This window comes from Somniosus microcephalus, chromosome 2, assembly GCF_052327205.1.
Source record: "Somniosus microcephalus isolate GS21.2 chromosome 2, FLI_Smic_1.0, whole genome shotgun sequence".
Classification (NCBI taxonomy): domain Eukaryota; kingdom Metazoa; phylum Chordata; class Chondrichthyes; order Squaliformes; family Somniosidae; genus Somniosus; species Somniosus microcephalus.
Window position 1 is genome coordinate 369573218 of NC_140988.1, and position 27094 is coordinate 369600311.

Here is a 27094-nt window from a genome sequence, read left to right on the forward strand (position 1 = left end):
ATGCGCCTTGGGATGTTTTACTATGTTAAAGGCACTAAAATAAATGCAAGTTGTTGTTGTTTCCATCCCTCCCAAAAAGCTCTCTGTGTTTTATTCATTTGATGATCAAGTAGTACAAACAACTACATTTCAAAAGTAGTCGACTGTATGAAGTTTTTCCAGCAATCTCATAAGTCGCTATATGAATGCAAAAGAACTCTTTCTTTCTCTCTGGTAATAGTTCACAGATGTTTAATAAAAAAAATCTTCCTCCATTTATTTTAACAGCTCTCCTTTTAATTTGGTTTGGTGCTTATTCCAGTTCTTGTCATCTTTATGTGTTTCATAAGACAGCTTAATATTCTAAGTTGGCATGCTGAGTATGGTGGTACAGTAGCAGTAAATACATATTACTGTACATAGAATAACATAGAATTTACAGCACAGAAAATGGCCATTCAGCCCAACTGGTCCATGCCGGTAACACGAGCCTCCTCCCACCCCTATTTCATCTCACCCCATCAGCATATCCTTCTATTCCTTTCTCCCTCATGTACTTCCCCTTAAATGCATTTTTTGCTAGTTGCCTCAACCACTCCATGTGGTAACGAGTTCCACATTCTCACAACTCTCCAAGTAAAGATGTTTCTCCTGAATTCCTTATTGGATTTATTAGTGACTATCGTGTATTTATGGGCTCTCGTTGTGGACTCCCCGGCAAGTGGAAACATCTTCTCTATGTCTTCCCTATCAAACCCCTTCATAATTTTAAAGACCCCTATCAGGTCACCCCTCAGTCCTCTCTTTCCTGGAGAAAAGCATGATCAGTCACTCCTGATAGTTCCTCAGTTCGGGCATTATCCCAGTGAAAGTTCTGGGATCAGACTCACGCCCTCCCCTCCCATCCCACTTCACAAGTGGAAACAGAGTCACGTGCCATCATGAGAGGACTATCCCAGAGCTCTGACCTTTGAACCTCTCGCGTTTGCCTCCCTCCGCAGGCCAGCACAAGATCCGCTTTATTCCGGGAATGGTCGGGCCAATCCTGGAGATGACCCTCGTCCCAGAGGTGGAGCTTCGCAAGTCTACAATCCCCATCTTCTTCGACATGATGGAGTGCGAGTTCCAGTACAAGGGGGACTTCAGAACGGTAAGCGTGTCTCCTCGCGTACGTTAACTGCGCAAACTTTTGACAGAAGTACTTGGCAAAAGAACCAGAGGAGAGATGAGGAGAATTGGGATTTTTTACGCAGCAAGTTGTTGTGATCTGGAATGCGCTGCCTGAAAGGGCGATGGAAGCAGATTCAATAGTATCTTTCAAAAGGGAAATTAGATAAATACTTGAAAAGGAAAAATTTGCAGTGTTATGGGGCTAATTGGGTAGCTCTTTCGAAGAGCTGACACAAGCACGGTGTATTCTTACACACTCGAGGACTTCATTTTTTTTTTCAGTTGAAGGGTTAGCTCCCGCCAGCATGGAATGTGTAACAGTGGATTAGGAAATCAAGCGGGAAACCCCCCCGCCCTCCCACACACTCCCAGCTGATTCGCACTGAGCACTAAATGCACAAGACCTTCATTGAGTGCCTGTAAATGACTGTAAATATATAAGAAATAAGAAATAGGAGCAGGATTAGGCCATACGGCCCATCGAGCCTGCTCTGCCATTCAATAAGATCATGGCCGATCTTCTGCCTCAACTCCACCTTCCCGCACTATCCCCATATCCCTTGATTCCCTTAGTATCCAAAAATCTATCGATCTCTGCCTTGAATATACTCAACGACTGAGCATGGGGTAGAGAATTCTAAACATTACCAACCCTTTGAGTGAAGAAATTTCTCCTCATCTCAGTCCTAAATGGCCGACCCCTTATCCTGAGACTGTGACCCCTAGCTCTAGAGCCCCCAGCTAAGGGAAACATCCTCCCAGCACCTATCCTGTGAAGCCCCTTAAAAATTTTATACATTTCAATGAGATCACCTCTCATTTATCTAAACTCTAAAGCGTATAGGCCGAGTCTACTCAATCTCTCCTTATAGAACAATTTCCCCTATACCAGGTATCAGTCTAGTGAACCTTTGTTGCACTCCCTCAAAAGCAAGTACAGGAAACTTTGGTTTATCCGCAGGTTGTATGTCCGGAAACCTCGATCTAACGGCAGAAATCAGCAGCCGTTTTGTTCGGTTTTTTTTCTTTTTTTTTCTTCTCCTAGCATTTTTTTAAACAGTCAGTCTCTGGAAAGCCTCTCTGAAGCTGTTGCTAAGCTACAGAGACGCTTCCAAGGTACGGGCCGACTGTTTACAAGCTGTTGCTAAGCAACAGTGTTTGTTGTCAGATACGGAGATGAAAACCTCCGTATCCTTCAACATTGGCGCTGGTCTGTCCGGAAGTTTTCATAGATCGGCTTCACGCCGGTCCCGTCGGTGCATAGAAACATAGAAACATAGAAGATAGGAACAGGAGTAGGCCATTCGGCCCCTCGAGCCTGCTCCGCCATTCAACGAGATCATGGCTGATCATCCAAACCCTAGCACCCGGTCCCTACACCGACAGCCATCCCACCCAAGCCCCATCCCCGTAACCCCACGTATTTAATACCCCCTAACACCGGATATCGCGAAGTTTCCTGTATATCCTTCCTTAGGCAAGGAGTTCAAAACTGTACACAGTACTCCAGGAATAACAACAGAAAACGCTGGAAACACTCAGCAGGTCAGGCAGCATCCGTGGAGAGAGAAATAGAGGGATGCTTCCTGACCTGTTGAGTGTTTCCAGCATTTTCAGTTGTTATTTCAGATTTCCAGCATCCGCAGTATTTTGCTATTGTCACAGTACTCCAGGGCCCTATATAATTGCAGTAAAACTTGTTTACTCTTATACTCCAATCCTTTTGTAATAAAGGCTAACATAAAATTTGCTTTCCTAATTGCTTGGGGTACCTGCCTGTGATTCGTGTACAAGGACACCCATGTCGCTCTGAATACCAGCATTGCCCAATCTCTCACCGTTTAAAAAATGTTCTGCTTTTCTTTAAAAAAAATATTCTGCTTTCATGGCATGTGTCTGACAGTGAGATTTCCCACGTTCCTCATACAGCATGTACTTTGAGCCCAACTAGTCCAACAGTTTTTTTTGGGGCCTCAGAGATTGGGTCCTTTAATAGTGTGTTGACGTTGTTTTTGATGCAGTTTTATTTCGCTGCGTTGCTGTTACTTTTGGACTTGCAGTTTCCATTTTCCACTGAATGTAAAAGATCCCGGGGCACTATTTGAAAGAAGGACGGCGAGCTCTCCTGGCGCCCTGGTCAATAGTCCTCCCTCAACCGACGGCACCAAAAAACAGATGAACCGGTTGTTTTTTGCTGTTTGTGGGCTCTTGCTGTGCACAAAGCAACAGTCCTTTGAGCTAATTTTTAGGAAATCCATAAACAGGAAATAGAGGAAACCTCCACCCTTTGTGTTATTTTCCCCTGGCGGCGGGGATGTGTGTGGGGGGTGGGGGGGGGGGGTTTAATCCAGAGCAAGGGGGCATAACCGTAAAATTAGAGCTGGGCCATTCAGGGGTGCTGTCAGGAAGCACTTCTTCAAGCAAAGGGTAGTGGAAATCTGGAACTCTATTCCCCCTAAAAGTTGTTGCGGCCGGGAGTCAATTGCAAATGTCAAAACTGAGATTGATAAACTTTAGTTAAGTAAGGGTATTAAGGGATATGAAGCAAAGGCAAGTAGATGGAGTTAAGATACAGATCAGCGATAATCTAATTGAATGACGGAACAGGTTCGAGGGGCTGAATGGCCTCCTCCTGTTCCGATGTTCCTATGATTCTTCTTTAGGTACATTACTGATGTAAAACTTGTACCTAGAAAAGAGAGAAAGACTGGCATTTCATGCTGGTTTCTTATGACCTGAAGCCAACAACTTACAAGCAAGTGAGGAGCTTCAAACTCCCCTCACCTGCAGCAATTAAGCTCTAAGTGACCCGCTGAAATGCAGCAACACCATTTACGCTACGATGATGTGTGGTACTGAACATGACGCAATGTTCCTTAGCATTATAAACTAGCGTACAACCCAAGGAACGCGAGATCCATTAGTGCATGTTTCAATACCGGATATATTATAGCTGTGCGGTTAATTTTACCCTATCCCGCCCAGCAGGAAACTAACAAGATTAGTCCGGCCGCCGTCCATTTTACAAACCGCCCGCTCTTACTTTCCAATGGCATTGGCGGGGTGTGATACTGGCGTCCTATCCGACCCGTCAGTTTCCCGTCGGGCATATTAAGTTAATATTGTCCTCCCACCCCCCATCCACCCACCCCCCACCCCCACCATCCCTACCGCGTGTGTCGGTTTACATATATATCAACAGCAGACGCTTATAAAGCTCTAAGTTTAGGGAAGTGAGTAGATATATAAAGTATATCGACTCCTTCCACAAACTTCAGTCGGAGCTAATCTCCTATTCAGAGTTTTTATTAATATTTGGAGCCGATAAAGAAAATTCAATGAGGTATTTATGAAAAATAAAAACACATAAATATATTATAGGTCACCTCTGAATTGCTGGAGAATTAAATTAATATCTCGGCAGAACATAATAGAAGTTGATGCTTGACTTATTTCATGTTTATGTAATGTAACCTCGCTGTGACACAATGGTTTCCACGTAAGTCAGCTCATTTGTTTGGAAGCTTGGCGTTCTCTGCTCAGTGACTTCTCAGCGACTTACACTTCTAATATTTTTTTAATTTTCGTTTATGGAATGTGGGCGCTGCTGGCAAAGCCAGCATTTATTGCCCATCCCTAGTTGCCCCTGAGAAAATGGTTAATAAAGCTTACGGGATCTTGGGCTTCACGAATAAAGGTATAGAGTACAAAAGCGTGGAAATTATGATGAACCTTTATAAAACACTGGTTCAGCCTCCACTGGAGTATTGTGTCCAATTCTGGGCACTGCACTTTAGGAAGGATGGGAAGCCTTAGAGAGGGTGCAGAAAAGATTTACAAGAATGGTTCCAGGGATGAGGGACTTCAGTTATGTGGATAGATTGGAGAAGCTGGGGTTGTTCTCCTTAGAGCAGAGAAGGTTGAGAGGAGATTTGATGGAGGTGTTCAAAATCATGAGAGGTCTGGACAGAGTAGATAGAGAGAAACTGTTCCCATTGGCGGAAGGGTCGAGAACCAGAGGACTCAGATTCAAGGTGATTGGCAGAAGAACCAAATGCGACATGAGGAAAAACCTTTTTACTCAGCGAGTGGTTAGGATCTGGAATGCACTGCCTGAGAGGGTGGTGGTGGCAGACTCAATCACAGCTTTCAAAAGGGAGTTGGATAAGTACCTAAAGGAAAAAGTATTGCAGGGCTACGGGGAAAGGGTGGGGGAGTGGGACTAGCTGAAGTGCTCTTGCAGAGGGCCGGCACAGGCTCAATGGGCTGAATGGCCTCCTTCTGTGCTGTAACCATTCTATGATCCTATGATTGTGTTTTATGACAAAAGGAATGAGATATATAAATTATGATGACATGGTGAATCTGTATAAAATGTTAGTAAGACCTCAGTTGGAGGCCAGTGAACAGTTTAGGGCGCCTTACTTTTGGAAGGATGTTGAGGCAATAGAGAGAGTATAATGCAGATTCATCTACCCAGGTCCAATGCAGCCCACCTACTGAGGCCAAACACAGCCCATGTTATACAGGTCAAACACAGCCCATCTATACAAGCCAAACGCAGCCCATATACACAGGCCAAACACAGCCCATCTATACAGGCCAAACAAAGCCCATATATACAGGCCCAATGCAGCCCATATATAAAGGCCAAACAAAGCTCATATACACAGGCCAAACACAGCCCGTCTCAACAGGCCCCAGGCTCTTTCGGATGAGACGTTAAATCGAGGCCCCGTCTGCTTTCTCGAGTGGACATAAAAGATCCCATGGCACTATTTCAAAGAAGAGCAGGGGGAGTTCTCCCCAGTGTCCTGGCCAATATTTATCCCTCAATCAACATCACTAAAACAGATTGGGGGAGAAATTCAGTATCGCCCCGTTTGGGGCGCGATTATTGGCCGGGCGCAAAGTTTAGCGCCTGGCGCTAATTATCACCTCCGACTGCAAACTTGGCTTCTATTGCCCCGGGAGGTGATTGGAGCGCTAAATCAGGCGCTGCACACCTGTCTTAAGGCGCAAAGGCCGAGGAGCGAGGCGCTACCTCAGAGCGCTGGCGAAGCTCATGTGATGTCAGTCAGCAATGGAACACAGACATACTGGCTCCGGCCAGTTCTTAAAGGGGAGGGTCGATCTTGCTCTCCATCCACGCCCTACTCATGCACGGGCACTAGTTGCTTTGCGCCACATTAGCACCCTCTTAAGCCTTGAATCTAGGTCTGGAGAGACCTGTACATCAAATCTGTTGGAAAGAAGGCCCAGGGAAAGAACTCAGAGAGCAGCCCCCTAAGTCTCTTCTAAATCGATGCAAGGAAGATCAAATAAAAAAGAACCTGCAAAGTGCTGCTCAGTACCAAAACTCCTTAACACAGCTTTGAATCTCTCCTGCAGTCTCTCTCTCTCAGAATGCGTGGTGAAAAATTTTCGCCGACAAAAAAAGGCAGGAAGCGGTCGCCTTTAAATAGCGCTCCCCCAGTCCCTTTCTGACTGCAAAACACTCCCCTCAACCTGTCGTTGCTAGCGGCAGGCGGTAAGACAGGGGGCGCCACTCAATATCCGGTCCGGGGCGCTACCGGGTGTTGCACGTTCGACTGACGTCATGATCTGCGGGCGCAGGAGATTGTGGCGGTAGTGCTTAGCACTGCCGCAAAATGTCTAGTCAATTTCGTGAGTGGCGCAAACATCGCCGTGCATGGGTGCTAGTTGTTTTGCGTCACATTAGCGCACGGGCGGCGCAAACCAACCGAATTTTTCCCCCATTATCTGGTCATTGTCAAATTTCTGTTTGTGGGAGCTTGCTGTGCGCACATTGGCTGCCGCGTTTCCTACATTACAACAGTGACTACACTTCAAAAGTACTCCATTGGCTGTTAAGCGCTTTGGGCCATCCAGTGGTCGTGAAAGGCGCTATGTAAATGGAAGTCTTTCTTTTTTCTTCCAATGCATCCAAACAGGCCAAACGGTCACCCAATCCATACAGGAACCGACAGTGCTGTTCCTCTCTTGCCAGCCCGTACAGATAGCCCTCAGCCCTGGAATGTCTGCAGTGTGAAGTGAAAATGATGATTGGTGACTAAGCGTGAACAGGCTGGCCCTCGCGTTCCAGTGCACCTGTTCCTTTTCTGTGCCTGAGCCCGACAGTGCGAACAGTGCAGATTCCGCAGCACCCAGAGTCCCACAATATTATCGCAACACCTCTAACCATAATGTGGATAGAGTCAAAGATTAATGGTGTTATTTTACAGTTCGCAGCCACAATTAACAAATTAACGAGCAAATTAATGACTTTCGTTGCCCTTTGCAAATAATAATCTACTAATTACACAAGTATGTGGATCGGTCCAGCACCTCATTAATCCATTAAACTCCATTAAACAGCAACACCTCTGACTTTCCACACAGGCATTTTACCGTATTTCGAAATTGTCATTTTTCAGAAAGAAAATTGCTCTTTTAATCGTTTTTTAAAAAAATATTTACTTCTCTCAAATTCCTTTGGGTTGGAATATGTGCTGTGCCATTTGGCGAAAGGTTTGAAAGGCATCTGCCAATTTAACAGAGGCCTTAACCTGTTAACTCATTCTCTTTCCGGTTTCCAGCCTCCATGTGCTTAACAATGGGCCGAGAGGCCTTGCATAAGACCGTACGAACATAAGAAATAGGATCAGGAGTCGGCCAGTCGGCCCTTCGAGCCATTCAATAAGATCATGGCTGATCTTCTACCTCAACTCCACCTTCCCGCACTATCCCCATATTCCTTAATTCCCAAAAATCTATCGATCACTGACTTGAACATACTCAACGACTGAGCATCCACAGTTCTTTGGAGTAGAGAAGTCCAAAGACACTCAACCCTCTGAGTGAAGAAATTGCTCCTCATCTTAGACCTAAATGGCCGCCCCCCCCCCCTTATTCTGAGACTGTGACCCCTAGTTCTAGGTTTCCAGCCAGTGAGGGACCTGTTTGCAGCCCACTACCCATGTTCTTACACAGTCTCGGAGAACAGCTAAGATAAAGAACTCAAATCTAATTGGAGTTGCACTAAGGCTGCTCAAACTCATAACGTTTAGCATTTTGTCAGATCACGCTTTCACCCCGTGACTGTGCTTTGAATTTGAACAAAGGTTCCAGAGGTGAAAAGGTCACTGTGCTTAAATAATCTGCTTTCCAAGTGCCTGAGGTGAAAGGAACTTGTACCAACCCAAGGCACCATCCAGAATCCAGAGGTGAAATGACCTTTGCCAGCCCAAAATACCACCGAGGACATATAGATGAAAGCACTTTGTGCTAACCCAAGATGCCATCCAGCACCCAGAGGTGGGCACAGTAGCATAGTGGGTGCGTTACTGGACCAGTAACCCAGAGGCCTGGACTAATGACCCGGAGACGTGAGTTAAAAATCCCACCATGGCAGATTGTGAATTTGAATTCAGTTAATTAAATAAATCTGGAATAAAAAGACAGTATCTGTAATGGTGGCCATGAAACTACCGGATTGTCATAAAAACCCACCTGGTTCACTAATGTCCTTTAGGGAAGGAAATAATCTGCCCTTACCTGGTCTGGCCTATATAAGAACATAAGAATTAGGAGCAGGAGTAGACCATATGGCCCTTCGAACCTGCTCCGCCATTCAGTACGATCGTGGCCGATCTTCGACCTCAACTCCACTTTCCCGCCCGATTCCCATATCCCTTGATTCCCCTAGAGTCCAAAAATCTATCGATCTCGGCCTTGAATATACTCAACGACTCAGCAACCACAGCCCTCTGGGGCAGAGAATTACAAAGATTCACCACCCTCTGAGTGAAGAAATTCCTCCTCATCGCAGGCCGACCCCTTATCCTGAGACTATGTGACTCAGACCCACAGCAATGTGGTTGACTCTTAACTGCCCTCTGAAACAGCCTAAAAAGCCACTCAGTTGTATCAAACCGCTAGGCAAAACAATAAGATTAAATCCCGATGGGCCAACCTAGATTGAATTTGGACATGATAAAGCCACACACAAGTCTTCAGCCAATTTGATTCATTCCACAAGATATCAAAAAGCTGAGGGCGCTGGATCCAGCAAAAGCCGTGGACCACGACAACATCCCGGCTGTCGTGCTGAAGACTTGTGCTCCAGAGCTAGCTGTCCCAGCTATATCTTCCAGTACAGCTACAACACTGGCATCTACCCGACAAAGCCGATAGCTGCCCGGGTATGTCCTGCCCACAAAAAAGCAGGACATATCCGCTGGATCGTCCCTTGAAGTTACAAATTGTTGGCTTCTTTAGCCCAGCTGATCACATATAACCCTGACAAGCCCTACCTTAGCACATCATACCTTGTGTATATTCATGGGAAAACACAGAAATCAAACACTACAAGGAGACTGACGAGCACTAAAGAGGCTCGTGGATTTAATTAGTATTCCTATTAAGAGAAATTACAGCTATTACCTCAGCTGCATCTGGATAGATCCGCACCAGGCTTCATGTCTCAGTACCATTTAGGTGACCAATTACAGGAATAAATATCACAGGCACGTCTGAAGAAGCTCATGGTTGCTTGATTTAAATGTTAATTGGCCTCGCTCATTATTGATTTGCATTTGCAAATATAATTTCTGGAACCAGTGTGCATTGTGTTGATGTTTTTACATGTTTTAATTACTGGGCTGTCGGGTTGAAAGATACCCATCTACTAATGATATCTCTTGGAGTCCTGCGGAGAGCTGTAGCGGCTTTTTTTTGTGGGGTTGGGCGGTTGGGGGGGGGGACAACTCCCTCTGTCCTTGGAACGTTACGGGAAAAGCCATCAGCCTGTCGGAGAGCAGGCTGGACTGAGCTTCAGCCATCTGGCAGCCCGGCAGATGAGAAGGGAGCTCGCCTGGAAGCACTGTGCGGCCACTTGAAGAGATCCACTGCTTACTTTATTTTTTTTTCTCGCCAGGTGGCGCGGAGTGGGCGGGGTCCATTTCTAGTGTACTCTTTCAGTGTGGGTGGTGATGTGCCTCAATCATTCCGAGACTCGAAGTTAGCAGAACAAAAGTAAGGCTTTTATTAACTCAGAACATAACACGTAAAATAGAGAGATGTCTACCTTCAGGAGGCTGATGCCCGACTGAAGTTAGATTACAAAGGAGCCAGGTATGGGCGGAGCCCTGCACACAACCAGTTCCAGCACATTCCAATACATAATACATGAGGACTGGGGGAAGGGAAAAGACACAGAAAGCAGGCAGTTACAAGACACAGAAAACAGGCAGTGATGAATGGAATATATTTCATCACATTCACCCCTTCTATAGATTTAGTCTGTTCGGGGGTTTGATAGTCCTCTGCGACCGACGTGGCTGTTGTGGTGCCACGGGTGTTGGGTGGGTGTCCCCGGTAGCCTCCTGGGTCTCTGCCGGGGGTGCCGCCGGGGTTGTTGAAGGGGTAGTTGGTGGGGGTGCCGTTGGTCGATGTTCTTCCGGGGGTGATGAAAGAATAGTGGGTGGGTAAGGGTTGCTGTGATCGTCGTCGCTGCTATTGCCGTGGTTGTTGTCGATGCCGGCTGGGGCGACGTCTTTTATGGACACGGTGTCCTCCCTTCCGTCGGCGTGCCGGACATATGCGTATTGGGGGTTGGCGTGGAGTAGGTGTACTGGCTCCACGAGAGGGTCCATCTTGTGGCCCCTCACATGCCTTCGCACGAGTACCGGACCTGGGGTGGAGAGCCATGACGGCATGGATACGCCTGAGGTGGATTTCCGAGGAAAGACAAACATTCGTTCATGAGGCGTGGCATTAGTGGCCGTACACAATAGCGACCGTATCGAATGGAGCACATCCGAGAGGACTTCCTGCCAGTGGGAGATAGGGAGGCCCTTGGTCCTTAGAGCTAGAGTGACTGCTTTCCACACTGTCCCGTTCTCTCGCTCCACCTGGCCGTTACCCCGGGGGTTGTAGCTGGTGGTACGGCTCGTGGCGATCCCCTTGGACAGCATGTACTGGCGTAGCTCTTCACTCATGAAGGACGCCCCCCTATCCGTGTGGATATAGCTCGGCATACCGAACAGGCAGAACAGGCTGTTGAGGCATTTAATGACCGTGGCGCTGGTCATGTCTGGGCAGGGGAAGGCGAATGGGAAACGGGAGTATTCGTCCACAATGTTCAGGAAGTAAACATTGCGGTCGACGGACGGGAGGGGGCCCTTGAAATCTAAGCTGAGCCGCTCGAAGGGCCGTGTAGCTTTGATTAAGTGGGCTCTATCTGGGCGGTAGAACCGAGGCTTGCACTCAGCGCAAGTGCGGCAGTTCCTGGTCAGAGACCGAACTTCCTCAATCGAGTAGGGTAAGTTGCGGGACTTTATGAAGTGGAACAGCCGCGTGACCCCTGGGTGGCAGAGGTCGTTGTGGAGGGTCTGTAGCCGATCCTCGGTGGCGCTGGCACACATCCCTCGTGAGAGGGCGTCAGGGGATTCGTTAAGGGCCCCTGGCCGGTAAATGATGTCGTACTCGAAAGTGGAGAGCTCGATCCGCCACCTAAGAATCTTATCATTTTTAATCTTCCCCCTCTGTTTATTGTTGAACATAAACGCTACCGATCGCTGGTCGGTAAGTAGGGTGAAGCGTTTGCCGGCTAGGTAGTGGCGCCAGTGGCGCACTGCCTCCACGATGGCTTGGGCCTCCTTTTCCACGGAGGAGTGTCTGATCTCGGGGCCTTGGAGGGTCCTCGAGAAGAAAGCTACGGGCCGCCCCACCTGGTTGAGGGTGGCCGCCAAGGCGAAGTCGGACGCATCACTTTCCACTTGAAATGGAGTGTTCTCGTCCACTGCCTGTAGCGTGGCCCACTCAATATCCTGCTTAATGCTTTTGAAGGCGGCGTGGGCCTCAGCAGAGAGCGGAAAAGAGGATGCTTTCAAGAGGGGGCGGGCTTTGTCGGAGTAGTTGGGGACCCATTGGGAATAGTAAGAAAATAACCCCAGGCACCTTTTCAGGGCTTTGGGAGTGTTGGGCAGGGGCAGCTCCCGTAGGGGGCGCAATCGGTCGGGGTCTGGTCCGATTTCCCCATTCTCCACCACGCTGCCCAGTATGCAGAGGCGCGTGGTGTTGAAAACGCACTTGTCCTCGTTATAGGTGAGGTTGAGTTTTTGTGCGGTTTTCAGGAACCTCTCGAGGTTCGAGTCGTGATCCTGCTGGTTGTGACCGCAGATGGTGACGTTGTCGAGGTAGGGGAAGGTTGCCTGCAAGTGGTGGTCATCGACCATGCGATCCATCTCCCTCTGAAAGACCGAGACCCCGTTCGTCACCCCAAAGGGGACTCTGAGGAATTGGTAGAGGCGTCCGTTCGCCTCGAAGGCGGTGTACGGGCGGTCCTCTGGTCTGATAGGGAGCTGGTGGTACGCTGACTTGAGGTCGATGGTGGAGAACACCCGGTATTGGGCGATTTGGTTCACCATTTCTGATATGCGGGGTAGCGGGTAGGCGTCTAGTAGGGTGTACCTGTTGATCGTTTGACTATAGTCGATCACCATCCGTTTCTTCTCGCTACCCCTTACCACTACCACTTGGGCGCGCCACGGGCTGTTGCTGTGTTCAATAATGCGCTCTTTCAGGAGCCTGTCTACCTCGGTCGCGATAAACCGCCTGTCCTCCCAGCTGTACCTCCTGCTTTTGGTCGCTATTGGCCGGCAGTTAGGGGTAAGGTTCGCGAATAGCGAAGGCGGCTTTACCTTCAGGGTAGCCAGACCGCACACTGTGAGGGGCGGCTGGGACCCACCGTACTTGAGCGTGATGCTTTGGTGGTTGCACTGGAAATCCAAACCCAAGATCACGCTCGCACATAGATTCTTCATGATTAATACTTTAAAATTATCATACACAGTTCCGTTAATGCACAATTGTACCGTGCAGTAACCCAGAATGGTCGATGTCTGGGTTTTATCGGCCATAGAGATGGTACCCTGAGCAGGGACCACCTTTAGGGAGAGTTGTTGTGCCAGTTCAGGGTGGATAAAACTCTCCGTGCTTCCACTGTCAATTAAGCATTTAACCCGGCACCCATTTACCTCGATGTCCACCATTGATTTGGATAGCGGATGCGGCCTGGTCTGGTCCACTGTGACCGATGCCACTGTAGGGCCCTGATCGAGACAAAATGGCGTCCACGCTGTCTGCTCATAAGATGGCGGACCCCACGAGGTCGGGCAAGATGGCGTCCAAGATGGCCGCTCCCACGGCGCACACGCGGCGGTGGCGGGTTTTCCGGCGGTTGGTTTTCCGGCGGGGTTCCCTCTGCACACCTTCCCGAAGTGCCCCTTCTTACCGCACTTAAAGCAGGTGGTGCCTTTCGCCGGGCACAGGTTTCTGGTGTGCTTTGGCTGCCCGCAGAAGTAGCAGTTGGGTCCTTGACGCGTCGCGGCTGTCATAGGGCTTCTGGGGGGAGAGCTGGGCCCCGCCGGTGTCGGGCTGCCGGGCGGGGAAGATGCCTTCCAAGATGGCGGCGCCCTCGGCGCACACGTGGCGGCGTGGGCGGCGCGGGCTGAAGAGTAGGCGTCCGAGTTTCTCTGGGCCATCTCCAGGGACCGCGCGGTGTCCGCAGCCTGTTTCAGGTCCAACTCCGTTTTTTCCAGCAGTCTTTGCCGGATGTAAGTGGAGCTGAGGCCTGTGATAAAGGCATCGCGAACAAGCTCGTCGGTGTACACTGCGGCTTTTACATCTCGGCACTTACAGTCCTTGCCAAGCTTTTTCAGGATGCTTAGGAACTCCTCCACCGATTCCCCAGGTCGCTGTGCGCGAGTAGCGAGTAGATGCCTAGCATACACCTCATTCGTAGGCTGCTGGTAATGCGCCTTTAAGGTGTTGCAGGCGGCCAGGTACGTATCGGCGTCTTGGATGAGGGGGTAAACCCGGTGGCTTACCCAATTCCGTAGCATTCCGAGTCTCATCTTCGCAGTGTCCGTAGCGTCTTTGACGGCTGCGGAATTGTCCAGGAAGAATTCCATACAGTCAAACCAGTGTCCGAAGCGTGCTGATGCGTCCGGAGCATGTTGATCCAAATCCAAACGTTCGGGTTTCAGGAGTTGATCCATAGTGTTGAAAATTGAGTTAATAAAATTGATGTGCCTCAATCATTCCGAGACTCGAAGTTAGCAGAACAAAAGTAAGGCTTTTATTAACTCAGAACATAACACGTAAAATAGAGAGATGTCTACCTTCAGGAGGCTGATGCCCGACTGAAGTTAGATTACAAAGGAGCCAGGTATGGGCGGAGCCCTGCACACAACCAGTTCCAGCACATTCCAATACATAATACATGAGGACTGGGGGAAGGGAAAAGACACAGAAAGCAGGCAGTTACAAGACACAGAAAACAGGCAGTGATGAATGGAATATATTTCATCACAGGTGGTTAAACAAATTATCCGTAAATCAATAAAACTTTAAGTAAAACTTAACAAATTAAATTAACATTTGTGTTGGCCGGGGGGATGATGCACTCCAGTCCCCGCGGCGCCCACCGGTCGCGGAAGGCCTCGAGTGTGCCGGCGGACATCGCGTGCTCCATCTCCAGGGCCACCCGGGCGTGAACATGGCCGCGGAAGAGAGGCAGGCAATCGGGCTGAACGACCCCCCCCCTCGACTGCCCGCTGCCTAGACCAATTGATGGCTTTTTTGGCCAGGACCATTGCTAGTGTAACGGCCTCAAAAAAAATGGGAGTCGGTTAATGCCTTGCCGCCCCGTTAACGCCGGCGGTGTGGCCCGCTCCATTTTGAAAGAGGGCCTACTGCAGGGCGGCCAAAGCGCCAGACTGTTTCAGTCTTGGACGAGCCACAACGTCCTCCAGCTAAACGTTGGGATGATTGAAGCCATCGCCTTTAACCCCCACCCCCACCCCCCGCCACCACAAGCCCGTCCTAGCATCAAACAGGAGTGAGTGGGGGCGGAGGGGGGGAGGGAGAGAATCGTGCCATTTTGAATTGGAAAGGGACAACAACAACAATAATTTGTATTTATATAGCGCCTTTAAGGTAGTAAAACTTCCCATGGCGCTTCACAGGAGCAATTATCAGACGACAAAAAAAACGGACACCGAGCCACATAAGAAATTAGGGCAGGTGACCAAAAGCTTGGTCAAAGAGGTAGGTTTTAAGGAGTGTTTTAAAGGAGGAAGGAGAGGTAGAGAGGCGGAGAGGTTTCGGGAGGGAATTCCAGAGCTTAGGGCCCAGGCAGCTGAAGGCACGGCCACCGATGGTGGAGCGATTAAAATCAGGGATGCACAAGAGGCCAGAATTTGAGGAGCGCAGATATCTCGGGGGGTTGTGGGGCTGAAGGAGATTAGAGATAGGGAGGGGCGAGGCCTTGGAGGGATTTGAAAACATGGATGATAATTTTGAAATCGAGGCGTTGCTTAACTGGGAGCCAATGCAGGTCAACAAGCACAGGGGTGATGGGTGAACGGGACTTGGTGCAAGTTAGGACACGGGCAGCAGAATTTTGGATGACCTCAAGTTTACGTAGGGTAGAAAATGGGAGGCCAGCCAGGAGTGCGTTGGAATAGCCAAGTGTAGCGGTAACAAAGGCATGGATGAGGGTTTCAGCAGCAGATGAGCTGAGGCAAGGGTGGAGACGGGTGATGTTATGGAGGTGGAAGTAGGCGTTCTTAGTAATGGCGCGGATATGTGGTCAGAAGCTTATTTCAAGGTCAAATATGACACCAAGGTTACAAACAGTGTGGTTCAGCCTGAGACAGATGCTAGGGAGAGGGATGGAGTCTGTGGCTAGGGAACGGAGTTTGTGGTGGGGACTGAAGACAATGGCTTCGGTCTTACCCAATATTTAATTGGAGAAAATTTCACTCATCCAGAACAGGACAACATGGAGCGAAGATGTGGGCAGTACCAGGGGGAACGGCCAGAGTGAGAGAGAGTAATGGTTTTAATAGGGCCTAGGGCATCAATGGTAGTGGTGAGGGTGTGGTTGAGCAGATCGGTAGCTGCAGAAATGTCATGGTGAATGGAGGGCCACAGGCTAGACAGTTGGGATTTCATAAATGCAGTTGTAAGAGAGTTGGGAGAGAGTTTTTTCCAGGGGTAGTTACAGAAGGAAGTAGGGTTGGGTGGGAGAAAGGGGATGTGGGTGGAAAGCGATTGAAAGAAGTGGTCAGAGATGGCCTTATCTTTGATTGACGCAGAGGAAGTAGCAAGGACACGAGAGATGACAAGGTCAAGGGGGTGGCTGTGAATCTGGGTTTGGGGAGTGATGCGCTATCAATTACTCATAAAAGACTGAGAGTTAAGAGAGTAACTAAAGGCTTTTATTAACAAAAGAATGAAGGTCTGCCTCGAGTGGTCGACCGGTCCAGAAATACAAAGGGCTGGGGAGCAGTCACCTTTATACTAGGACTTGTGGGAGGAGTCAGCCGAGGCATGTCCAGGCATGTACACAGTGGAATACAAACAGTGGTTTACCACATTCACCCCTTGTTTAAAATTGAGTCCGGCGGGGTGAAGTGTATTAAAAGTTAGTGTATTGGAGTCTCTCCGGAGGTCTTGTCTGCCGCTGTGATCGGCGTGGCGACGGCAGGGGTAGTGGAGCTTCCGGCGTCGAGTCCTGCGTGGGCTGTGGCACAGGCGTGTCGTCCTCGTAGATGTCAAGCGGGTCGCGGGGCCCAGGCCTGCCGTCTGCTGGGGCTGGATATCGGATCGTGGGGGGGGGTGGTAGTGAGTAGTGGGTTACTGCAGCCCCCGAGGGTGCAAGGTCTCTTATGGAGACTGTGTCCTCCCGCCCGTCCGGGTATGCAATGTAAGCATACTGGGGGTTGGCGTGGAGGAGGTCGACCCTCTCGACCAGGGGGTCCGTTTTATGGGTCCTCACGTGCCTTCTCAGTAGGACCGGCCCTGGGGACGTCAGCCATGACGGTAGCGATGTCCCCGATGTGGACTTCCTTGGGAAGACAAACATTTTCTCATGAGGGGTGGCGTTAGTGGCAGTGCAGAGCAGTGACCGAATAGAGTGGAGCGCATCGGGGAGCACATCCTGCCAGCGGGAGGTTGGAAGGCCCCTAGACTTTAAGGCTAGCAGGGCGGCCTTCCAAACTGTCGCATTTTCTCTTTCCACCTGTCCGTTCCCCCAGGGGTTGTAACTGGTGGTCCTGCTTGTGGCAATACCCCTAGTTAGCAGGTACTGACGGAGTTCGTCGCTCATAAACGATGAGCCCCGGTCGCTATGGATATAGCTGGGGAAACCGAACAGGGTGAAGAGGTCGTTCAGACATTTAATGACCGTGGCACTGGTCATGTCCGGGCAGGGGATGGCGAACGGGAAACGGGAGTACTCATCAATAATATTGAGGAAGTACACATTGCGGTCGGAGGAGGGGAGAGGCCCTTTAAAATCAACGCTCAGGTGCTCGAAGGGGCGAGTGGCTTTTATCAGGTGGGCCCTGTCTGGTCTATAAAAGTGCGGTTTGCACTCAGCGCAGACTTGGCAGTTCCTGGTCATGGTCCTGACCTCCTCAATAGAGTAAGGCAGGTTGCGGGCCTTGATGAAGTGGAAGAACCTGGTGACCCCCAGGTGGCAGAGGTCATTGTGGAGGGCCCGCAGTCTATCGATCTGCGCGTTGGCGCAGGTGCCACGCGATAGCGCATCCGGGTTCATTGAGCTTCCCGGGCCGGTACAAGATCTCGTAATTGTAGGTGGAAAGTTCGATTCTCCACCTCAAGATCTTGTCATTTTTGATTTTGCCCCTCTGCTTGTTGTTAAACATGAAAGCAACTGAACGTTGGTCAGTGAGCAGGGTTAATCGTTTTCCGGCCAGGTAGTGCCTCCAATGACGCACAGCCTCCACAATCGCCTGGGCCTCCTTCTCAACAGCGGAGTGTCTGGTCTCCGGGCCTTGGAGGGTTCGTGAAAAGAAGGCCACGGGTCTCCCCGCCTGATTGAGGGTAGCGGCCAGGGCAAAGTCGGACGCGTCGCTTTCCACCTGGAAGGGGATGGATTCGTCCACTGCGTGCATGGTGGCTTTGGCAATGTCTTCCTTGATACGGTGGAAGGCTAAGCGGGCCTCTGCCGTCAAGGGAAAAGAGGTGGACTTGATCAGCGGACGGGCCTTGTCCGCATAGTAGGGGACCCACTGGGCATAATAGGAGAAAAACCCTAGGCACCTCTTCAGGGCCTTGAGGCAGTGGGGCAGTGGGAGTTCCATAAGGGGACGCATCCGGTCGGGGTCGGGGCCGATGACTCCGTGTTCCACAACACAGCCAAGGATGGCGAGGCGGTTTGTGCGGAATATGCACTTCTCCTTGTTATATGTCAGGTTCAGGAGTTGGGCGGTGCGGAGGAATTTTTCGAGGTTTGCGTCATGGTCCTGCAAGTCACGGCCGCAGATGGTCACATTGTCCAGATATGGGAAAGTGGCCTGCAACGCATTTTGATCTACCATCTGGTCCATCTCCCTTTGGAAGACGGAGACCCCGTTGGTGACGCCAAAGGGAACCCTAAGGAAGTGGTAGAGGCGGCCGTTTGCCTCAAAGGCAGTATACTGGCGGTCCTCAGGGCGGATAGGGAGCTGGTGGTACGCTGATTTCAGGTCAATGGTCGAGAAGACGCGGTACTGCGCGATCTGGTTGACCATATCAGCTATGCGGGGGAGTGGGTAGGCGTCCAGCAGGGTGTAGCGATTTATTGTCTGGCTGTAGTCGATGACCAGGCGCTGCTTCTCGCCGGTCTTAACGACCACAACCTGGGCTCGCCAGGGGCTGGTGCTGCTCTCAATAATCCCTTCCTTCAGGAGCCGCTCCACTTCGGTTTTAATGAAAACCCTGTCCCCGGCACTGTATCGCCTGCTCTTTGTGGCGATGGGCTTACAGTCGGGGGGTGAGGTTAGCAAACAGTGGAGGGGGGGTGACTCTGAGTGTGGAGAGGTTGCACCTGGTGCGCGGCGGGCAATTTGGGAGCTGCTGGCTGCGGACTGTGAGTGGGGGTAGGGGTCCACCGTACGCCATCGTAACACTTTTAAGGTGGCACTGAAAATCTAACCCCAGCAGGACGGCAGCGCAGAGGTTGGGCAGGACCAGAAGTTTAAAATGATCGTACACGGTCCCATCTACTACGAGTGTCACTACGCAGTAGCCGCCGATGTCCGCCGACTGGGACTCGGAGGCCATAGAAATCCGCTGGTGCGCAGGCAGGACTGGGAGAGAGCAACGCCGCACCGTGTCGGGGTGGATGAAGCTCTCCGTGCTCCCAGAGTCAAAAAGGCAGATTGTATCGTGGCCATTTACCTTAATGTCCATTGTGGAACTGGCCAGCTGGTGCGGTCTCGCTTGGTCCAGTGTAACGGATGCCAGCGTAGGGGTCGGTGTGTCGCTGCGGGTATCAGATGAGGCGGTGTTGGGGGCCTGCTGCGTTCCGGCTGTCGTCCAAGATGGCGGCGTCCATGATCCCCATGTGGCTGGAGGCGTCCAAAATGGCTGCTGTACCGGTGGTTCGCACATGGCCGGGGAGGCCCAAGATGGCGGCCCGCATGGCCCACACGCGGCGCTGCTGGGGTTCGGGGTGGCTTTGGCCCTGCAGACGTTAGCGTAGTGTCCCTTCTTCCCGCAGCCCGAGCAGATCGCGTTTTTCGCCGGGCAGCGCGCTCTGGGGTGTTTTGCCTGGCCACAGAAGTAGCATTTCTGGCCTTGGGGCACTGCTGTCTGGCCTTGGGACACTGCTGCGGTAGTTGGGCCGTGGCTGGGGTGGCACGGCGCTATGAGGCGGTCCTACCGTGTCCCAGGCTGTCATTCCCCGTGGCGTCCACGGTGCAGAGGAGTAGGCCCCGGTAGGCTGCATCCAATGATAGTGCGAGTTCAGAGGCCTTGTTGAGGTCGAGGTCACTCTGCTCCAACAGTCGCTGTCGGGTGTAATTGGATCTGTGGCCCGCTACAAAAGCATCCCGGATAAGTTCCTCTGTGTACACGGCGGCCTTTACATCCTTACAACCACAGGCCCGGCCAAGCACAGACAGTGCCTGAAGGTATTCCACGGTCAATTCCCCAGGTTGTTGTTTACGACTCCCCAGAAGGTGCCTGGCGTACACTTCGTTCACTGGGCGCGTGTACTGGTCCTTGAGGAGCTTGATAGCGTCCGCGTACGAGGTCGCGTCTTGGATGACCGAGTACACTCGGTGGTTCACTTTGGAGGTCAGGACATCCAGTTTGTCCTCGTCCGATTTGATTGCTGCGGAGGCGGTCAGGAATTTTTCGAAACACTTAAGCCAGTGAGTAAACTTGGTGGATGAGTCCGCCTCCCGATGATCTAAGTCCAGGCATGCTGGTGTGAGGATCTTCTCCATTATAAAAATTTTGTTAATAAAATTGATGCGCTATCAATTACTCATAAAAGACTGAGAGTTAAGAGAGTAACTAAAGGCTTTTATTAACAACAGAATGGAGGTCTGCCTCGAGTGGTCGACCGGTCCAGAAATACAAAGGGCTGGGGAGCAGTCACCTTTATACTAGGACTTGTGGGAGGAGTCAGCCGAGGCATGTCCAGGCATGTACACAGTGGAATACAAACAGTGGTTTACCACAGGGAGTTCACATGGAGGGAGAGATTATGGGAGGATAGGAGGGTAGTGAGCTCAGAGGAGAGCGGGCATGATGAATTGAGGTTGAAATCACCAAGGATGAGAAGCTATTCGGTGCAGAGGCTGAGAGAGGAAAGCAGTGTGTATATCTCGGTGATAACATTTTTATCGTACTTGGGTGGGCGGTAGAGAACGAGAATTTTAAATGAGAGGTGAGGGGGTGGAACAAGGTGAGATGCTCAAAGGAGGAGTAATTGCCAGAGGAGTATGGGGGCAGACCAAGGTGTGATTTGGTGATGAGAGCCACACCGCCACCACAACAGTCTGAGCGGGGCAAGTGGTGGAAGGTATAGCCAGGCGGGGAGGCTTCATTTAAGTGTAAGGTGTCATCACCCCTCAACCAAGTTTCTGTCAGAGCCATGATGTCGATGCAGTCATCCACGATAAGCTGATGGACGGCAAGGGCCTTGTTCGCAAGTGAAAGGACATTCTGCAGGGAGATGCGGAGAGGGTCGGTGATGGCTGCCCCACTGCCAGCATCCACAGGGACAGCGCTTGGAGGGGTGAGTTGGACAGGGAGGAGATTGGCAAGATTAGCCCTCCGTGGGCACACTGCTACTCGTGAGGAGCCAGCGACGAGTGCCACGGTGGGCCCTTCGGAAGAGTGAAAGAAAGAAAGACTTGTGTTTCTATAGCACCTCTCATGACCTCGGGACATCTTAAAGTGCTTTACAGTGAATTGACTTTTGAAGTACGGTCACTGTTGTAATGTAGGAAACGCGGCCAATTTGCAATGTGATAATGACCAGATAATCTGTTTTCGTGATGTTGGTTGAGGGACAAATATTGGCCAGGACACCGGGGAGAACTCCCCTGCTCGTCTTCAAAATAATGCCGTGGGATCTTTTACCTGAGAGGGCAGACAGAGCCTCAGTTTAACATCTCGGTCGAAAGACAGCACCTTCGACAGTGCAGCATTCCCTCAGGACTGCACTGAGGGGGTCAGCCTAGATTTTCTGCTCAGGCCTCATGGAATGGGACATAAACCCATGAACCTCTAGACTCAGAGGCGAGAGTGCTACCCACTGAGCCATGGCTGACACTGCCAGACTAATGGCCAGATAGCGTTGAAAATGACCCCTCAATGTGTTGTTGGTTGCTGTGAAGCTGGTGATGTTGACTGAGCAATGTGTGAGATTTAGGCATTGTAATTAATGAATTAGAATTGAACTTTTTCTTCTCTTTATTTTTCTGATTTTTAGTTTGAGGATGAAATTATCAAAAACTTGGACCATGAAGTGGAAGGTGGCCGCGGAGATGAACAGTACAAGTTGCTCTTTGAACGGATGTGAGTTTGTTGGCCTAGAGCCTTCTGTGTCTGTTTTAATGACTTCACGGGTGTGCAAGATGGACACAATAGGGGGTAGAAATCCTTCTAGGCCCATTTTCAGGCCTGAAATGGGCTTTGCGCACTGAGCGAGTTCTCCCCAACCAGGAGGCCCCAGGAAAGTCAGGAATTGGAGCCTTGGGCCTAATTAGCATTATTTGGGGGTGCTGCCCACAACTGTCGCGCCTTCACAGACTGTTCACCAATTTTATAAGGATGGGTATTGGGATGCTTGCTTCGCCGGCAGAAACCAGAAGGTAGGTGGTATATTTGGAAGTAGTATATTTGGATTTCCAAAAGTCATTTGATAAGGTGCCATATAAAAGGTTATTACATAAGGGCTCATAGGGTTGGGGGTAATATAGTAGCATGGATTGGTTAACGGACAGAAAACAGAGAGTAGGGATAAACGGATCTATTTTGGGTTGACAGGCTATAACTAGTGGGGTGCCGCAAGGTTCAGTGCTTGGGCCTCAGCTATTCACAATCTATATTAATGACCTAGATGAAGGGACTGAGTGTAATGTATCCAAGTTTGCTGACGATTCAAAGCTAGGTGGGACAGTAAGCTGTGAGGAGAACACAGAGTCTGCAAAGGGACATAAATAGACTAAGTGAGTGGGCAGTAAGGTGGCAGACGGAGTATCTGAGATTATTCACTTTGGTAGGAATAGAATAACAGAATATTTTTTAAATGGTGAGAAACTTTCAAATGTTGGTGTTCAGAGAGATTTGGGTGTCCTCGTGCAAGAAACACAGAAAGCTAGCATGCAGGTACAGCAAGCAATAAGGAAGACAAATGACATGTTGGCTTTTATTGCAAGGGGGTTGGTGTATAAGAGTAAGGAAGTCTTGCTACAATTGTACAGGGACTTGGTGAGACCACACCTGGAGTACTGTGCACAGTTTTGTTCTCCTTATCTAAGGAAGGATATACTTGCCTTGGAGGCGGTTCAACGAAGGTTCACCAGATTGATTCCTGGGATGAGAGGTCTGTCCTATGAGGAGAGATTGTGTAGAATGGGTCTATACTCTCTGGAGTTCAGAAGAATGAGAGGTGATCTCATTGAAACATACAAGATTCTGAGAGGGATTGACAGGGTAGATGCTGAGAGGTTGTTTCCTCTGGCTGGAGTGTCTCGAACGAGGGGGCATAGTCTCAGGATAAGGGGTCGGCCATTTAAGACCGAAATGAGGACGAATTTCTTCACTTAGAGGGTTGTGAATCTTTGGAAATCTCTGCCCCAGAGGGCTGTGGATGCCGAGTCTTTGAGTATATTCAAGGATGAGATCGATAGATTTTTGGACTCTCGGTGAATCAAGGGATATGGGAATCGGGCGGGAAAGTGGAGTTGAGGTCGATGATCAGCCATGATCTTATTGAATGGCGGAGCAGGCTCGAGGGGAGTCCAGAACCAGGGGTCACAGTCTAAGGATAAGGGGTAAGCCATTTAGGACTAAGATGAGGAGGAATTTCTTCACCCAGAGAGTGGTGAACCTATGGAATTCTCTACTACAGAAGGCAGTAGAGGCCAATACATTAAATATATTCCAGAAGGAGTTAGATATATTTCTTAAGGCTAATTGGATCAATGGATATGGGGAGAAGGCAGGGACAGGGTACTGAATTTGGATGATCAGCCATGATCGCATTGAATGGCGGAGCAGGCTCGAGGGGCCGAATGGTCTACTCCTGCTCCTATCTTCTATGTTTCTATGTATGGCCTACTCCTGCTCCTAATTCTTATGTTCTTATGTAAATCAATGGGGGAGGAGGAGAACGGGAGAAGCGGGTCGACAGCGACCCTCAGAAGTGCTGGAAAGCCGAGAGGAGAACTCCTGCTCCTCTTGACTCCACATCAAACTTTAAAAAGTAAACTATCTTTTTAGTGAAGGTCGCTAGTTAGGCCGCATCCACGCTTGAAAAGCCTCAGCGGAGCAGGCCAATTTTTTTTTTCCATTAGTTCATTGGATGTGGGCGTCGCTGGCAAGGCCAGCATTTATTGCCCATCCCTAATTGCCCTTTGTACAACTGAGTGGTTTGCTCGGCCATTTCAGAGGGCGGCTAAAAGTCAACCACATTGCTGTGGGTTTGGAGCCACATATAGGCCAGATCGGGTGAGGATTCCTTCCCTAATGTACATTAATGAACCAGATGGGTTTTTATGACAATTCTGTAATTTCATGGTGCTAGATTTTTATTCCTGCTTTATTTAATTAACTGAATTTCAATTTCCCAGCTGCCAGTGAAGGGTATTTGAACTCACCTCTCCAGATCATTAGTTTAGGCCTCTAGGATTACTAGTCCAGTAACATAGCCACTATGCTACTGTACCCTCCATACCCCTGAATAGTGCTCAAACAGGTGTAAGGCCCCTTATTAGCATATGCAAGGACCTAACGCCTGAGTTTGGCGGCCTCCCCAGACGCCTGAAAAATGATCTGACCCACTAACCAGTGTCGCTCACCGAGACAACCGTATTCAGTTATCCCTGACAATAATGTGCCTTCGGTTACTAACTTCTTTACCCAGAGAGCGGTTAGAATGTGGTATTTGCTACCTCACGGAGCGGTTGAGGCGAATGGCATAGATGCCTTTAAGGGGAAGCTAGATATGTACATGAGGGAGAAAGGAATAGAAGGGTATGCTGATGGGCTGAGAGGAAGTAGGGTAGGAGGAGGCTCGAGTGGACCATAAATACCGGCATGGACCAGTTGGGCCGAATGGCCTGTTCCTGTGCTGTAAATGCTATGTAATTCTATGTTACCAACTTTCAGCAAGTCTAAAACTAGACTGGGCTTGGATAGCAGGCTCAAGTTCTTAGGTTTTCCACTGTCAAAGCAAATGGTGGCATGCCGTAGCCAGTGCCAACAGTGTTATGTCTACCACCACCAGCGTTCTGCCTCTGGGGTGGCAGCTCCACGGCACTGGCATTGTCTCATTCGTATTGAGGTCAGGGTTGGGACTGTGATTATAGTGTCAGCCGTGGCTCAGTGGGCAGCCTCTGAGTCAGAAGGTTGTGGGTTCAAGTCCCCCTCCGGAGACTTGAGCACTAAAATCTAGGCTGACACTCTGAGGGAGTGCTGCACTGTCGGGAGTTGCCGTCTTTTGGATGAGATGTTAAACCGAGGCCCCGTCTGCTGTCTCGGGTGGACGTATAAGAGCCCAGGGCACTATTTCGAAGAAGAACAGAGGAGTTCTCCTGGGCCAATATTTATCCCTCAACCAACATCACTAAAAACAGCTTATCTGGTCATTATCACATTGCTGTTTGTGCGAGCTTGCTGTGCGCAAATTGGCTGCCGCGTTTCCTACATTACAACAGTGACTCCACTTCAAAAGTACTTCATTGACTGTAAAGCGCTTTGGGACGTCCGGTGGTCATGAAAGGCGCTATAGAAATGCAAGTCTTTCCTTCTTTTTAAAAGAAGCAGCAGGAAGCTGGTTGAAAGCCGTACCAACAGCTCCTTTTACAGTCGACAAATCCCCAGTCTGTATGAGAAGGAACACCACTGCTGTTAAGAATGCAGCCCTGTCATTGTTTCTGTCCCCTTATTAACGCTATTTTGACAGGCATGTATAAATAATGATTAAAAACTTTCCACCGGAGTGGGTATTTTTAATTAGGCAGTGTTGCTGTTATAAAGAGTATTGTTTTTTATTTTAAAAGGGATTTAACCTTTATAGGCTTGCAAAAAACTTGATAATACTTGTCTTTAAATATTTTCTTATCACATCGGAATTCCTTTTGAATCTAAATGACTTGTTATGAAGGTAAATTTTACATAGGAGCATGAGTGGGCCATTCAGCCCCTCGAGCCTGCTCCGCCATTCAATTAGATCTTGGTTGATCTCCACCTCAACTCCACTGACCCGCCTTTGTTCTATATCCCTTGATACCCTTACCTAAGAAACATCCATCAATCTCCGTCTTGAGAATTTCAGTTCTCCCAACGTACACAGCCTTTCGGGGCGGGGGAGAGAGTTCCAGATACCGACTACGCTTTCTGTGAAATTATGGGCCAGAAATTAGGATCGGGGGCTTGCCGCGCGTGCAAGCCCCCAATGTGCACTCACCCGGCGCGCCGACATCTGAAGCCTGGGCCTGCTTGGAATTCCTGTCACTGGCCCAGTTCAGATGTCGGCGCGCTGTGCTTGCCTGATCCAGCGGCGTAGTTAGTGCGATGTGCCGGCTGGGATCAGGTGAGCACTGTGCAGCCAATCAGGGGAGGGGAAACTTCATTCATGAGTTTGATAGTAAGAACTGTCAAACTCATGAAAAGTACGGGCGCCCAAAAGACTAGTTTAACTTTAAATAAAATTTTAAAAAACATCCCAATAATTAAATAAACTATAAATAACTTTAAAAAAACTATTTTAAACAATTAATCACATTTTTGAAAAAAATAATTTTTTAAGAAATCGGGTCTAAAAATAAACTTACCTTACTGTAAAGTCCTTAAAAACAATAAAGCTGTGGAAAAAATGTTATAATTTTAAATAATAGACCACTTACCTTCAAGAATCAAGTCCTTACGCCTCCTTTTTATATGTCTAAAAAGTTCAAGCCCTTGCACACGGGCAAACCTGTCAAAAAGAAGGAAGTTCAACGCGTGAGTACCCCGTCCGCACTCACGCGTTGGGACCAGAATTACTGGCCCAATGTTTCCTGCTTTCAGCCCTGAATGGCTCAGCTCTAATGTAAAGGCTATGCCCCTCTCGTTCTGGATTCCCCCACCGCAACAGATCTTTTTATCAATTCACACGTATCGAGCAGGTCATCCCTCAGCCTTCTCAACTCAAGTTGAAGCTGCTCTAACAACAGAAGAGATCCCAGAATGAGAAAGGCCATTCAGCCCATTAAACCACCCCACCCAGAGCCCATGTAGAGTCATTCTTTGAGGACCTCCCCTAGCCCTCACCTGTTGGTATCTTTACGGAACCCTATTTCCCCTGAAAATAATAAATCAAGTCGTCTTATTAATACTTGCAATCTCCCTTCTCAACCAATAT

General features: G+C 49.5%; 1 protein-coding gene across 1 annotated transcript in view; it reads left to right on the forward strand.

Annotated features, from left to right (window-relative positions):
• Positions 1-27094, forward strand: part of LOC147123754 (dedicator of cytokinesis protein 2-like) — a 1461504-nt gene that overhangs the window by 1184948 nt on the left and 249462 nt on the right. Inside the window, exons 33-34 of the mRNA XM_085975685.1 lie at positions 981-1129; positions 21956-22041. Of these exons, the coding sequence (XP_085831811.1) occupies positions 981-1129; positions 21956-22041 (235 nt within the window). The remainder of the gene's footprint in view (positions 1-980; positions 1130-21955; positions 22042-27094) is intronic.